Raw genomic sequence first — 15,674 nt, forward strand, 5'->3', positions numbered from 1 at the left:
GTGGCAGCTCAAGGTCTGCCACTTCTCCCTTCTCCTGGGAACGCTCGCTGCCCTCTCCGCCGCGCGCGGCTTGATCTCGCTCTCTTTCCTCTTTCTCGCTCGGATTCCTACCTCTTCGGGCTCTCTGGCTCTCGTTGTCTCTGACCGTCTTTCTTGCTCTCCCACACCCTACGTTCCTCTCGTTCTATCGGTTCGTGCCGCCCTCGGCGGTTCGGCGTTCGCGGGACGAAGACCGGCGATCCCGAAGGAGAAAGAGGAATACGGGGGGCCCAGGCACTGGCGAAAGGGTGAAAAGGATGAGCGAAGGTGAAACAGGCGGAGGGAACGAGAGGGATGATGACTAGCAGAAAACAGGGAGGGGGCAGGAACCCAACAGACTGAAATAATAGGTTGCGCCTGCGCGCTCATTAACCTTTATACCCCGGCTGGCTACAAGTACCACCGACCTTCTTCGTCTTCTTTCTTCTTCCCTAAGCGATACGTGTCTTCTGCCCTCCACCGAACCCCCTTTCCGCCTCGGTAGACGATACGTGTGTTTGCTTTTGCCATGATCGGGCACACATGAGCCGCCGATTTCTGCCGTTCCACTCTCTCTGTCTCTTTCCTTTTCTCTCTCGCTGTCGTTCTCTCGCTCTGTCCACCTTTTTCTCTCTCTCTCTCACCACCTTTTGTCGGAACCCGCGCCCGAATCGGTGAGCTGCCTGGATCCCACCCAGCGGGCTCACCTTGAACACAGGATTATGACGCGGACACGCCGCGGGAGTCGCGATATTTTCGGGGGAATCTGTCCGAGCCGAATCCCAAATTGAGACGTTCAACGGACCGGTGCATGCCCGGCTCGCGCGGGCCTGAACCTTGCCCAGGTCGTTCGAGATTCGCTAATGATCCCGCGGTCACTATGTGTGGTAACCGGAGACCTTCGCGAGACATTTTGTTGCCGTTCGAACACTCCGCTGCTTCTTTTATTGCTGTCGTTTATGGCGCTATTTGTTAACCTTCCGTCGGGCGCAACCGATCTGAGAGGCACAGCGCGATCATTTAGGTACCTCTTAGGTACCTCGAAGGCCCAAAAGGGCCCAAAAGGGCGGCCCTACGAGTATAGACCTCACCAAGTGCACTATTTCCCTCACAGCAGTTGTATAAATGAACTTAATTAGGTGTTTATTATGTTTTTTGAATGTGGGCCCGTCAAGCACATTGCGCCCGAACTCGGCGGTCCAGATATTGCGCCCGACGGAAGGTTAAAGTAGCGAAGGAGCAGGAATTATCCTTCCGTAGCGCACTGTGACTGACTGGTTTAGCGGACTAAGAGTTTTCGATGTGCGTTTTATTTATACTTAAATAATTTAGTCTTCACAAAGTATTCGGTAAATATATGAACTATTGGAAATACCCTGCGGCCCACGCAATTTCGAAAGGAATTCGGTAAATTGCCAGCAGCGAGCAAGAAGATTAAAATATTAGCATAAACAAGCAAGGACACAAAATTGCAAACACTGACACGTGTCCGTCATGCAACATGTCCTTGCTCCAGGCACACGATCAACAATGGACGAAATTAGGTGAAAGTGTTCGTCCTTCGATCTTCGCCAATTTGCCGTCGAAGGCCACTACAATTTTATTCTTTTTTAAATAAACGAGTCAAACTTATACGTGTCTGTTCCGCGTAAACGGCACTTCAGTTGGGTTGTTTGACCTAATAAAAATGTCTTCGTGGAACAAACAGGATTCTGAACGAATAGTACGTTCTACAACAGTTCGATTTCACTGTGTCAGGGAGAAACTGAGTTGGGAGAACGTGGGACGGACGAGGGTTAGAAGGGAACCACTTTGGACACCACTTTAGACAATAATAAATTGCATCCGATTGGAGCAGTCTTTTCAAGAGCGTTGCAGTCAATTAGAGCTCTCCAAAGAAAGCGAAGTAACCGACGGGAAAGGGATTCTGCGGCGAAACGAGGCGAAAGAGAAGCGATTCGGGTTTCGATGGTGAAGATAATTCGGAATCGACTCTAGTTCAGCGACGGCCGGGCATAAATTAACACCCGGGTGTGCGGCGAGTGTCGGTGGCTGCTTTGTTCCAAATTTAAAGCACGCCCTCGAGCGCTCGCCATTAATTCCGGCGGTCGGGCCAGGCGACTCGCGTCGGTTGATCTGGATTTTTCGAGTCACCGGAATCCGTTTGACCGGGCTCCGTTTCGGAATTCTCGAGAGAGAGAGAGAAAGAGCGAGGTAAGGCGAGGCGCGACTAATGCGATCGCGGACGGTTCGGGATCGGTTCGTAAAAGAGGGTTCGTCGGGCGCGCGATGGGGCGCGTGTGCATGTCCGAAATGCCGGAGATTATAGTCGCGTAGGACCGCTCAGGCTCGCTCAGACCCGCTCAGACCCGAGGGCGGTATCGTCGTCGACGAACGACGTGTTTACGGATTAAAACGTTTCGTTCCCGTCGGCCTTCTCCTTTCGGGGATTATGAGCGTTTCGATGTTATGGGCTGGCCCAACGAACCAGCTCCTTATACCGTCTGTCGTTTGGACTGACAAACGTCCGATCCCTTCGGATCAGCTGACGGCTGCGGATTCGGGGAACCTTCCCTTAATCGACGAAAACGAGCACCGCCGGATCGACCTTAAAACTGTCAACGACGGGATCAGGCGAAAAGCTCGCCACTTCGGCGCACCGCGGGATTTTCTTCGCCAATGAGGCCCCGAAGATCATTGGACTTAGTGTTCGGCACATGCACGTTATCGATATTATTTCTTCTGCGAACTTCGTAATGAAGTTCATTCTCTCTCGCCATAAAAATTTCTTTTATGTGTCTTTTATGTGAAATGTTTATCCTGCTACGTAATCAAGAAAGTAATTAGAACAGTCTGTGAAAGTACGAGGAATATGAACGACGCGTCGATCGTCGCAGAATTCCGACGATGAAAGAGATAACGAGCGAATCTTGTTCACCACATTCCGCCTTCCCCATTCTCATAGGAGGTATGAAAAAAAAACAGGCGTAGTTGATGCGGCTGGAATTTGATGGAAGCATATTGTGGGATGTTCGGCGAGCGCGCGGGGAACCGAACGATGGATATTTATCTACTAGATCGACGGTAAATGTCTTGCGGAATATCCTGCGGACGCAGAAACGGCGCTGTCGGAATGCTTGCTCGCGAAATTTATGCGACTTCAGCCGGGCTTTCTCATTCCGCAGATTTTCCTCGCGCGCTCCGGCAAGATTCATAGCTGACTCCTAGCGCGCGAACACGACTATTCCCAATTACCGTGGAAAATAACTGTGTGAGAATATGAAAATAACTCATGCGAGAGACTGTCATGGTTTCTTGCGAAAATTTTCGTTCGTGAATGGTAAACAGTTCAAGCTCCGTCTATGGAACACAGGATCTTCCTGTACCCGAATCAATTTTTCGTAAAAGAAACATTCGACGATACCAATGAACTCGTCCACACGTGTCACAATATACACGAGCAAAAGCGCGTCTAGACCGACCCGAACGATCGATCAACTCAATCAACTAGTCCACTATTTTGCTCCTATTGGCATGTCAGCTATCGAGACAAATAAAGAACAAATCAAAGCCTTTTTTCTCTACCAATCCCTATCGACTTCCACCGATAGCGGACCGGCCAAACTCCGCAGGCCTCCCGATCAGCCGAACATAAATTCGCCACAAAAGAAATCAACTGATCTCCGGATCGATCGATTCAATCGTGCCTCCCTCGATAGTTCGATCAGGGCGCAGAATCAATCACGAACCACCGGCTCGTCGGATTCCACGGTGCTCGATCGTTTATCGCTATCGTCTATCGTTCGATCGTCATCGGAGAGGGTTGGAGCGCGAAGACACCAGAAGAGAGCCGGGCCTGAAGTCGGGCCTCGGTGATCCGGGCGCGTTCCACGGTGGCGAAATTCGTAAGGATTTGATCGATTCCAGCTATCCCGAGAACCGACGAGACAAAGGAGGCGCGCGCGGTAGGAAGCTGATCGCCGCCGGTCCGTTTCGTACGCTCTTTGCCTGCGCGCCTCCACCTGACAGAGGCCCACAGATTTATCACCGTGCCTACCCGAACCAGATATCATCTCGCCTCCGCCGTCCTCGTGTCCCGTCATACGTAATCCCGCCGCTCCGACAGCTCATCTATTTATGTGGCATTTCTTTTCTCATCCCGCTCCCTTCGCCTTTTCTTACTCCTCGGCCCGAACCCCTCCTCCTGCCACCGCCTCGGCACCCCCTGCCAGGTACTGAACCCTTTACCCATTCCTCCAGTGTCCTCCGATCCTCCTCGAGACCATGCCAAGCCCCATTCCGCAGGAAATTCGGTTCACCACTTTTCTACCTTTCTTGCATCGGGACTAGAATTGTTTATCTAGGTACACAGTAGTTTTTTACCGTTTTTTAGAGGCTTGTAACTCGGCACTGGAGGCAGATGGAGAGATGTAATTTCGTACACTTGTTAAATGCTATCATGTCTCGATATTGACAAAACATTAATTTCCCAACATTAGTAGGTTTCGAGATATAGGACCTCAAAAATCGCTTTTGTCACTGACTGACTGACAGATCATCCAAACCTTTCGGGTACTTCCCATTGACCTACAAGCTTGTAATTTGGTACATGGGTCCACCATAACAAACCCTCAAAGTACGAACGTTTTTTAACATTGAAAGAATTCGTTAAACTTGCACAACTTCAAGAAAATTGCGGTTTTCCAATACCACGCGCGGAAAAATTTTTTTTTTAACATGCGACTCATCATTTCCCGTAGTTGCCATCAGTCACCATCAGAATGTACAAGTTGCGGAGGAAAATGACAAGACAGATGGATCTTCGGAAACTTTGACGGGCCCGCACGTGACATTAAGTATTTTGATGAAAGTTGTTGTCACACGTCAATCCTGAATGGTTCTCCATTTTGGTTACAGATAATAATTCCGTGGGTGTGTCCTCCGTGTAGCGTTGATAGAGATCTTTATATTTCATCGTAAACCGGTGTAAGGGAAATGGAGGAAACGATCAGTTCATAGAGATTTGACAGTGCGTCCACTTTGACTAATAGATGTCCTCGGCCTCCCGAGAGTCATCATCAATTTCTTACTGACACTGTACAACACTCCGTGCCCGCGTGGATTCTTCTTGTCCGAGCAGCGGGTACAATCTACTACCAGGATAGACAAGCTTGATTTTGTAGGGAGAGGAGTTCCTCGTGTTCGAGGTACTACGGTGGAACCTGAGAAATTCATTCGAGCCGCGCAGACTCTTCGAATTTATTACATTTATTATCAGATTGCTAGAACCATAGAAAAATCGCTGAATGTTTCACGGAACGTGTAATCAATTTTATCGCCGTATTCGATCGAGTTTTAAATATCTGATAATCTCGGGAACAATCTCCCAACTAATTTTCCAGCGAGCTAAAGGCAAGAGCAACGAGATACATAGAACGTTCTCTAACATGAAATTTCGTGATGCAAGAGAAACAGGGATCAGGCCGTACCGACAAATTCCTTTTTCGCGCGATATTACGCGTTTCCGCTGTCTGTTCGCTGTATCGAAACGAACACGGTCCACTTTCACCGGCGCGCCACGTCGCCGACGAAATACGTTTCCGTTAAACGCCGTCATCTTTTAGGCGTCGTTTCACGATTGGACAGTTATTAAGTCGAATCGTTTCTGCGAGTGGCTTGTTGCCCGGTCTAATCTTGATCGTGCGCGAATATGTAGCCGGGGAAAAAGAAGAATTTATTGCGTACTCGAGGCACTCGAAGCCGAGCACGGTGTGCAGTATCTCCGAAAGATCAGTTCGAATATGAGATATCGCGGCGCTCGGTCGTTAAAGATGGCGGGGAGTTGGTAACACCGTGGAAACAGGTAGCCGTCGGCCTTGCCGGAAACAATGTCGACGATACGCGGCAGTTAGGTTCGCCTTAACAGCAGCCGAGCATCAAAAACGCGGCCGCGCGGCAGGCTGTGTTGCACTTGTCGAAATGTCATAAACACACACGCGACTCCGATATCAATGGGCCGCGAGACGTGTTCCCCGAGTCAATAAAGATTAGGAGCGGCTTTATATGCGACGGATAACAACATTCTTCGTCGCCGGACTCTCTGTCAGCCGTGTCTCTTCATGTTTTTCTTAATGAGCCGCGTAATGGCGGCCGTGTCACGGCTGATGGGTTACAAATGATTCGATGCGCCTGATCGTTCGTCGAGGACTTCGAATTATACAGGCAGATCCGACAAATCAGGTGTGACGATCAGGTGCCGGCGATGAAATGCTAATTAATCGACTCGACTGTAATTATGGGAATTAGTTTCCAATTAAATGCTTCCAAATATTCTAAAATAAAGATCAACGAGCACATGCGACATCAAAGTCACAGGTTAGCCTGATGATTTCAAAAATAGTGAATCTCTCATCAATCTCTCATTCATTATGGTGAAGCGAGGCATTGATTGATCGCTAACGAGAAAGACGCTATGTCGACTTCAAGCATGAAAAAATCTCGGAACAATTCGAGCAGAGCCGAGAACGAGGCGGTACCGGAAATAGGGGAAACTAGAATTCCGAGTCCTTCATCGGCGAGAAACGAAGTATGAAAAATATGCGTCTCGATCTGCATATCCGGGTACACGTTCCTAGCGTTCCCTATCTCGACCATTTCCGTGGAATCTACGAATTTCCTGTCGAACTGGAACGTTTTCGTCTCTCAGGAAACAGACGAACTTTTTAAGCAAATTAACTGGCAGAGGGTGGAGGAGACAAGAAGGTCGCGGACGAGTTTCGTTCCATGAACGTCGCTCACGTGCTAAATCATTTAATCTGTCGGGGATCTTCGACGTTAGCGATCGCTGCGCTGTCCCTACCGTTCAGCATCAGAGGACGCCGGCTGTCTGTCAGATTTCTGACGATGAATCGCGGACCAAGAGAGATGCCTTCGGTGGCGCGGTGATGATAATCGCAAAGTTACGGCTAAATTCACCTTGTGTCAAGATAGTTTCCGAGTTCTCCTTATCAGAAAAGAGCTACGTAATTTCAAATGATCTCGAGAAATATTCCTCGAGAGGATCATTTTGTTAGTTAATGGTTAGAAGAGCTGAAATGTTACGAGATTGTTAGGACATCATTAGGCAAAATACCATTTTGAAATTGCTGAGGTCGTTAGATTTACATAGAGTTTAGCATGCTTCTGTTTTGAAGAAGATTGGACGAAACGTTAACTTATCCATTTGAAATGGTCGAGGCCCGTAAACGGACACTTAAGTGCAGCGCTCTTCAAGTCTAGGAAACGTTTTGGATCGGCAAAAACGGAACGAGGATGTTGAAAAATAATTGGGAGGAAAAAGGAGATTTCAGTGGTAGCTAATGAAGATCCACAATCAACTGGTCGTCCATGAGTCGTCCTCTACACTGGAATCACATTTCTTCGTTAGCTGAAGGCCATTCGCATTCCTCATTGTCCAGTTCTCCGAGACGGAGAGCATCCTTTAATTAATATTCCCCGGGTCTAGCTCTCTCTGCCGGGTTTAATTACACTGTTGGACTCGTTTTTTGTCGCGCATCGTAACACGAGCGAAGTGGGGGCTGGTGTACGCGGCACAGCAAGAATCAAAGGGCCCATTATCTCGTTCTTACCCACTTTCGCGAGTAGCAACTGTGCACAAGGCCCCGTATGTAGTGTTGTTGCACGCCGGGGCACGTGCATTTCCTACGGTCGCTGAAACGCGGAGGACAGCCGCATTAAGTCGCCGGTATACCGTAATCAATGTCGGGGAACGCGAGCCGACAAACGATAATAGTCGCTCGAGCGGATCGAATAGACCGAAACCCTATTCACGAACATCTTATTTTCCGCGCGTGATACCGACCACGCCGAGCAACGGAATCGTAACGACAGATCCAAATCACTGGTCTGCTAGCTAGCGAACCGCTAATCCTTCCTAGGAGCTTTGATCGATTGAATTGTTCAAATTCGATTTTCTAGAACGCATTGATTTTCGTCTGTGGAAACGGTTTTTGTACAAGGAAGTACTATAAGTGGAGGAAGATCCGCAAATTAGGATCATGTGGCTTTCGTCACCACGGGACTCGGGACGGGGAAGTATGGTAGACCCTTCAGGGTGTCATAAATTAGACCCTTCCCGATACATACTGCGTCGCACGCTACAGAACTGACCTGTAACTGCAGTTCAGGATGTTGTTAGTTCTTCGTAGAAGTACCTACCACAGAAAGACACAATAGACTCTCTGTAGTTTATTTCAGTATTCTTGAATTATTGGGTTTGGCAAATAAGTTCGTTCGGTTTTTGTGATTTATTCCACTCTAAAAAACCAAACGAAGTTATTTGCCAACCCAATATATTGCTTGGTTGTTGGTTTTATGATAATACAGATGTGCGAGATTGAACTGTTTGTTGGAAAATTGTTGCAAGTAGTTACAAGAACTTCTATCAGTTGAATGTTATTTAATTAACAGTTGCTCAACATCGAAATATACACATTTGTACATTTCATTTTGCAGCGGATATCGAAACGCATTTAGACGAGTGGCATCATGTTGAATTCAGTAGTTATTGGTAGACAGCGGATTTTATGCATTTATAACAAAAATGAGCAGTTGTAATTTAAAAGAGTAAAAACATTAGACGAATTTAAGAATATTGTTATATTATTTTCAACACATTGAGAGAGAAAATAAATGTCCATGTCGCTCCAGTTGGTCGCAAATCGGGCAGAAAATTTTTATTTTGTATAAAGATCCGCGGTCTAGTTATTGGAGACTCGGATAATAATAGTAGAAGTACATGTCTTTGGTTGTAAAGACCAACATTGTAATTTGGAGCACGAACAAATTAGAATCATAGGATTTTTCATTGTTCCCAAGAGAGAGCTTAACAGAAAAGATTGTTTGTATTGTTAGATAAAACTTCATTCAGTTCTGAATTTATTCATTCGCCAACGGCCATTTCACGTTGCAAAAAACCGATTCTCGTCCGATCATCGAAGTTAAACAGCGTTGAGCGTGGTCAGTACTTGGATGGGTGACCGCCTGGGAACACCGCGTGCTGTTGGCTCTTCATTTTTACTTTTATTTACAATATTCCAGTAATTGTTGCTCAACTCCAAAATATACACTTTTGTGTATTTCATTTTGCAGCGGATATCGAACCGCATTTATAGACCAATAGCATCATGTTGCATTCAGTAGAGTTATTGGAGACTCATATAGTAATAGTAGAAGTACATGTCTTTGGATGTGAAGATCAACATTGACTTTTGGAGCATAAACTAATTACAGTCATAGGATTTTTCATTGTCCCTAAGAGAGAGCTTGACAGAAGAGATTGTTTGTATTGTTAGATAAAACTTCATTCAGTTCTGAATTTCTTCATTCGCCAACGGCCATTTCACGTTGCAAAAAACCGATTCTCGTCCGATCATCGAAGTTAAACAGCGTTGAGCGTGGTCAGTACTTGGATGGGTGACCGCCTGGGAACACCGCGTGCTGTTGGCTCTTCTTTTTTTACTTTTATTTACAATATTCCAGTAATTGTTGCTCAACTCCAAAATATACACTTTTGTGTATTTCATTTTGCAGCGGATATCGAACCGCATTTATAGACCAGTAGCATCATGTTGCATTCAGTAGAGTTATTGGAGACTCATATAGTAATAGTAGAAGTACATGTCTTTGGATGTGAAGACCAACATTGACTTTTGGAGCATAAACAAATTAGAATCATAGGATTTTTCATTGTCCCTAAGAGAGAGCTTGACAGAAGAGATTGTATTGTATTGTTAGATATAACTTCATTCAGTTCTGAATTAATTCATTCGCCAACGGCCATTTCACGTTGCAAAAAACCGATTCTCGTCCGATCATCGAAGTTAAACAGCGTTGAGCGTGGTCAGTACTTGGATGGGTGACCGCCTGGGAACACCGCGTGCTGTTGGCTCTCTTTTTTTTTATTTGTACCCAGTATTAAAACGATTAGAAATGTGCGTTTGTTAGAATTGACATTTTTTGCATTTCGGAGCGCTCATTTCTTTCTCACAATGACGAGTTTTCAATTCTTTATACTGCTAAAGACAAGCTTCTTAATCAACTGAGATGTTTAATTTCAACAAAAGCACGCAACATGCACTAGGAAGTTCTTCGGAGGAAAGTGCTGCAGTCATAGATTCCCTGCTGTTTTTCAGCAGCACGCGACGTGCATTCGAAAAATCGTGGGTGAAAGTGTTCCCAGATGTCCCAAGGGTTCAAGGAAGGAAACCTTTCCTCGAAATGTACAAATTGACCGTGTCGATGCATTTTTATGACCGAACCGTAGGTTCTGGCAATTGTCACGTTTATTGCCCATGCTTAGGGCTCACTGTATGGGGTGTGAAGATGATCAGAGGAGAAGTGTATTGCGATCGTGTTCATGACAGTCAACGGTCGTATCACGTTTTAATGAACCAGAATCGATTTACTGCAACGTGATATTCCTAGGAGCTTTGGTCGATTGAATTGTTCAAATACGAGTTTCTGGAAATCTATATTACTTGAATATCATGCAATTTTTAGTTGTTCATTTCAGCCAACGGCCTTATTATGTTGCAATAAACCTGGCTGGGAACATCACGCGCTGTTGGTACTTGATTATTTTTTTTTGTCTTCAATGTTCTCATTAACAGTTGAGCTCAACCTCAAAATATTCGCTTTTGCATATTTCATTTTGCAGTGGATATCGAAACGCATTTAGACGAGTGGCATCATGTTGAATTTAGTGGAGCTGAATTCTCGGATAATAATAGTAGAAGTAACTATAGACCATCATTATAATTTGGAGCATGAACGAATTAGAATCATAGGATTTTTCGTTGTTCCCAAGAAGGAGCTTGATAGAAGACATTGTTTTTGTATCGTTAGATACAATTTCATTCAGTTCTGAATTTGTTAACATCGCCAACGACCATTTCACGCTGCAATAAACCGGTTCTCGTCCGATCACCGAAGTTAAACAGCGTTGAGCGTAGTCAGTACTTGGATGGGTGACCGCCTGGGAACACCACGTGCCGTTGGCTCTCTTTTTTATTTGTTTCATTTCATAATTTGTTTATTTTTTGTAAATCGTTCATCAATTGGATGGAAACATATGTTCAATTCGTTATGAATATGTTCCTCTTTCTTTCGGTATTCGATGTATAATACAAACATTTTTAGGGTCGATTATAAATAACTCAACATTCCTGTCACACGACGCTGCCAGAAGATTGACTATTCAATGCTAATTATACACAAGTTCTGCTCGACTGATTGGACGTCGAGCGTGACTTTCTCGATTAACTGCGGAGCTAATCAATACCTGTGACTGGTAAATTGTGGTTCATTGTTAACTCGCTTATGGCTGCTTGCCAATTAGTCGTATCTCCGGGTTAACAATTAGAATTACCGATACTACGAACTTGCCATGGTATGATCACTTTCCTCTGCATCGTTCTAACGCAAGAACCTCACCTAGAAGACTAAAACTCTTTCATATCGCGTGACTGGCAAAGCACGCGAAGCAATAGAAACTATCATCATTTCCACAGAACGACGCGACACTACTGGATCGTCAGTTTACTGGAATAAAGTCTGGAACGAAATAGAGCGAATCAATTGATTCTCCATAAAATTCACCAACACCGATCTCTCAACCTCCGTTTACCACTTCAAACCTCTTATTCCCCGTAACAAATTTTCAATCTCCCCTTCCGTCGGACTAATTACAATCGCTTGGACGCGACCTGTTCATGCGTAGCGTAACAGCCGTCGAGTCGAGCCGGTATCCCCAGCATCTCCATTACATTGTAAACGTCTCGAGACAGCTTTGATCGCGGAACGGTCTCAGATAAGAGCCGGCAAAGTCGTCGGGGACTTGCCTGCCGGAATCGCGAGCGTTACGATCGACGGTGCACTTTTATAAACTCGTTACTGCTGACCTTATCGCGTCGCGATCGCCGCGTTAGGGTATCCGCAGTGGTTTCTGAGTTGGCGCACGGGAGGCGAGCATTAAGAATCCGGTTCTGAATTCGCCCGACGATGATCCGGGCCCGACGACGAAGAAGATGACCACGACGTCGTCGTTGGTGTTGGCTTAATAATGTTACCGACACGGAATCGTAAGTTTGCGCGAGAGGATAAGAGCATGGTCGCGACGCAGCTCGAGGAGAGACGCCGAAGAGGTCTACGCAACAGAGAGGGGCAACGATGCTCGAAGAGGGCCAGGGGAAGCGGAGATCGCGGTGAACGAGGGAAAGAGGAACCTGTTATTTCGGCGAGGCTCGAAGCCGAGGCGAGATTACACGCTGTCACACACCGTTCCTCGTCCGAAGCCTTTCGGCTGGTCTTGCGCGTCTCCACCCAGCCGATCCTCTCTACCTCTCTCTCTCTAATTCTTTCTCGCTGTAATTCTCTCTCTCTCTCTCCCCCAGCTCTTCCCTGACGGCGTTCAAGGGGGAGACGAAACGCGGACGGCCGATCGGCCAGCATCCCGACGTCTTATTCGCGCGATTATCATCGCTCGTCGATTTGCGTTTCGTGGCCCCCTGATCACGCTGCTTACCGCTTAATGCGGCCGTCTCTCGCTTTTAACTGATCGCTTCGTATACATCCGTGTACACACACACACATAGACCGTCCGCCTCGGGTTAATTATATTTCCTACGGAGTCCGCGGAGGGCCCGCGAACGACCCGATCCAGTTCGTTTAATCGCAATTAACGCCCGTTATCGACGCCTGGGACCGCTCTCTCGCTCGCTCGCTCGCTTGCTCGTCCCTCGCCGCGACAAGTCGACGAACTTTGCATCCGCCGGGAGAGAGCCGATCACTCGGCGACTCGTTTGCCGAACGCGACGCGCGTGTCCGATGCTCGGTCCCGCTCTTTACGGGGCATCGATGCGATTTTTTAATTTGAACGAGGTACTTTGAATAACGACGCCTCTTAAGCGTCCCCGGTTTTACTGGCCCTCTGCGATGCATCGATTCGTATCGGGTCCGCTCGCCGGAGAGCTGTGCTCCTCTTTTCGTTTTTGCGGACGGGTGGTGACTTCGGGGAATCGGCCGATCGAAAACTCGCCGAGCGACTTCCTGTTTCATATTTTGCGAAAGCCCAGTTTGTTGTGCACCCGGGGAAGCCGCGTTTGCGTTGTCTCGCCTGAAAGAGTCGACCGTAACTGCACGCTGAAAGAGTTCCGTTGTCATTCAACGCTTTAGCCACCGGATGCTTATTCAATTGTACTACGATTTATTTTATGGAGTGAGTAGAACTTTTGCATCATTCATCATTTTCTAGAAGAGAAAGTGAACTTGTGTTTATTATGTATTCTCCGGAGGCTGTACAGATATCGACAACGACAGAATAAAATTGAAAATCTTGCGACATATGTACCTTTTTCTCGCAGACACACTTTCAATTAATTCTATGATAAAAATCACACGGGCACATTCGTAAAAATTTAACTTCTACTAATTTGCACATGTTCACGGACCCAGTATGTATATGGGGTGTCTCAGCTCAAGGAGGCCACCTAAATATCTCCTTTAATTTTAATGGCACAAAAGAAATATTTATGGCATAATTTATAAATGGTATCGAAGGAGGAATATCATAGAAGAACAATTTCTTTTTGTCCGGTTATTTTTTCATAGTTTTTTCCATCTTATAGCGGCTGAAAAAATACATTGGAATATGCTTAAATCATTAACAAGATGGAATAAAAAAAAATTTTCCTGCTAAAAGAATAACGATGACCTAGAAAAAACTATGAAAAAATAACCGGACAAAAGAAATTGTTCCTCTATGATATTCCTCCTTCGACACCATTTAAATTATGCCATAAATATTTTTTGTGCCATTAAAAATAAAGGTGATACACATTTAGGTGGCCTCCTTCAGCTAGACAGCGGAACTTTATGCAAAATAAAAATTTTCTACCCGATTTTCGACCAACTGGAGCGACGTAGAGTTTCTCTCTTAATATGTTCAATGTGTTGAAAATAATATAACAGTATTCTTCAATCCATCTAATGTTTCTACTGTTTTAAATTTCACCTGCTCATTTTTGTTATAAATGCATAAAATCCGCCGTCTAATACGTAATAACGATCCAGCAAATCTCCAAGCTCCTTTCTCTCCAAGATCAAGACTCCGATTCCCCGCGATCAAGTTCTCGAATAGATCAAGTTTGCCGTGTCGTTTGAAGGCTATTTTCGCGAACGGTGACCGCAGAGAGCGAGCCGCCTGAAGTTTCACTTGCTCTCGTTTCGCCAGCATCGTAAAACGAAGTATGTGCTCTCTAACAAGCGTCAGCCACGACAGCTAACCGCGTCGCGGGCATATCGTTATTACGTGTTACATAAGTGCTGTAGGGCTATCAGCGCGCGGCAACAAATTACGATCGGAGCGACACGAACGATCTCGATAGTAGAGACACGGTAGCGATCCGTGCCGTCGACAGACTTATCGTCGCGTCATCGATACGTTATTACAGAGCGTTGTCGTCGTCGTTCGCCGATCGCCTAATCGTTTCGCGCTTGCGGACCGTGATACCGGATGAGATCATACATCAACGTCCCTGGGGCCCTCCGCGTTATTGTTTCGGTAGCGATAATTTCGCCGGGCCGAAATCTTGATTAAGACGGCAGGAGAGGCGCAGCGTGGGGGAACCAGCGCGGGCCCATATTTCACCGATCAATACCTCTGTTCGGGCCCCGCAAACGACGCCGACCGCGTCGCGGGGGAGGGACTCTGAAAAATTACGTCTCGCTTCGCCAGTCACGCCGTCAAGGAGACTCGAGAGAGCCTGGCTGCTAGGGCTCGCTTTCATAATGTGACGCGAAACAATAGGGGAGAACGGAGTAACAGCGGTCACTTAAGCAATAATTATAATCAAATGAAAATACCGGGGGTGACATATTTATTTAACCTTCTCTCTGTGCACCGCTATTTTAATGTTAACCGTGTGAAGGCGGGTAATTGGACCCCATACATTTTTGGAGTAAAATGAAAGAATCAATTTGTCTGTGTTCGTGAAGTTTTGTTAATTATTTAAGAGATGAGTATACGATACTTCAAAAATGTGAAACATATCACAGATAGCATTCCTGGGAAATTTTTAGAAATTCGTACAATAATACGAATGTACCTTGATAAACTCTAAAACGCTTTTAGAAGTGCATACAACCAAACCGCGTGATTCAAAGCTGTTTCCTAAGACGTATAATCTCGGAAATCGCGTGTACTCAATCAAAGTGTCATGCTTTTCGGATGCAGATATTTATTGCCCTCTCCGGACAGTATATCGTAATAAATGATACGAGGGTATTCACCTCCGCTGCGCCGCTTGGGTTTCTCAGCGTCTACGCTGAAAATCGCTCAAGTTTAAACGCTCATAACCAGACTGCGAATGTTTATGCAATTTTCAATTTTTGTAGACGAACTTTAAGAAAGTGGAATAAAATAGAATCTCATTTTCCGTGGTACTATTCTTTCTAGATCTGAAATAAATTAAAATCGTACTGAACTCTGTCATATTTTGTATCCTAGCATTTTTTGAAAATTTTCAAAAGCCATAATTGCATAAAGATCCGCAGTCTACTCGTAACTTTTGAACCACTGTTCTCCTAGGATTAAAACT

At 45.9% G+C, this 15,674-nt stretch overlaps 2 protein-coding genes, 3 non-coding genes and 1 pseudogene across 6 annotated transcripts in view; 5 read left to right on the forward strand and 1 right to left on the reverse strand.

Moving 5' to 3' along the window:
* LOC143212425 (L-lactate dehydrogenase A-like 6A) overlaps positions 1-15,674 on the reverse strand; it is a 219,007-nt gene that overhangs the window by 192,202 nt on the left and 11,131 nt on the right. The gene's annotated exons all lie outside the window — the stretch shown is intronic.
* Positions 1-15,674, forward strand: part of LOC143212423 (uncharacterized) — a 124,651-nt gene that overhangs the window by 40,272 nt on the left and 68,705 nt on the right. Inside the window, exon 1 of one of the 2 annotated variants that reach the window (XM_076431253.1) lies at positions 12,662-13,294. The exons of the other annotated variant lie outside the window; for it this stretch is intronic. Within the exon in view, the coding sequence (XP_076287368.1) occupies positions 13,259-13,294 (36 nt within the window). The 5' untranslated portion in view covers positions 12,662-13,258. Of the gene's footprint in view, positions 1-12,661; positions 13,295-15,674 lie in introns of those variants that run through there. 2 annotated transcript variants of the gene reach the window in all.
* Positions 8,966-9,085, forward strand: LOC143212485 (5S ribosomal RNA). The gene has a single exon (XR_013009710.1). It is a non-coding gene; the product is annotated as a 5S ribosomal RNA (ribosomal RNA).
* Positions 9,406-9,525, forward strand: LOC143212486 (5S ribosomal RNA). The gene has a single exon (XR_013009711.1). It is a non-coding gene; the product is annotated as a 5S ribosomal RNA (ribosomal RNA).
* LOC143212488 (5S ribosomal RNA) lies at positions 9,848-9,967 on the forward strand. The gene has a single exon (XR_013009712.1). It is a non-coding gene; the product is annotated as a 5S ribosomal RNA (ribosomal RNA).
* On the forward strand, positions 10,959-11,078 carry LOC143212491 (5S ribosomal RNA; annotated as a pseudogene).

This window comes from Lasioglossum baleicum, chromosome 9 (assembly GCF_051020765.1).
Source record: "Lasioglossum baleicum chromosome 9, iyLasBale1, whole genome shotgun sequence".
NCBI lineage: Eukaryota > Metazoa > Arthropoda > Insecta > Hymenoptera > Halictidae > Lasioglossum > Lasioglossum baleicum.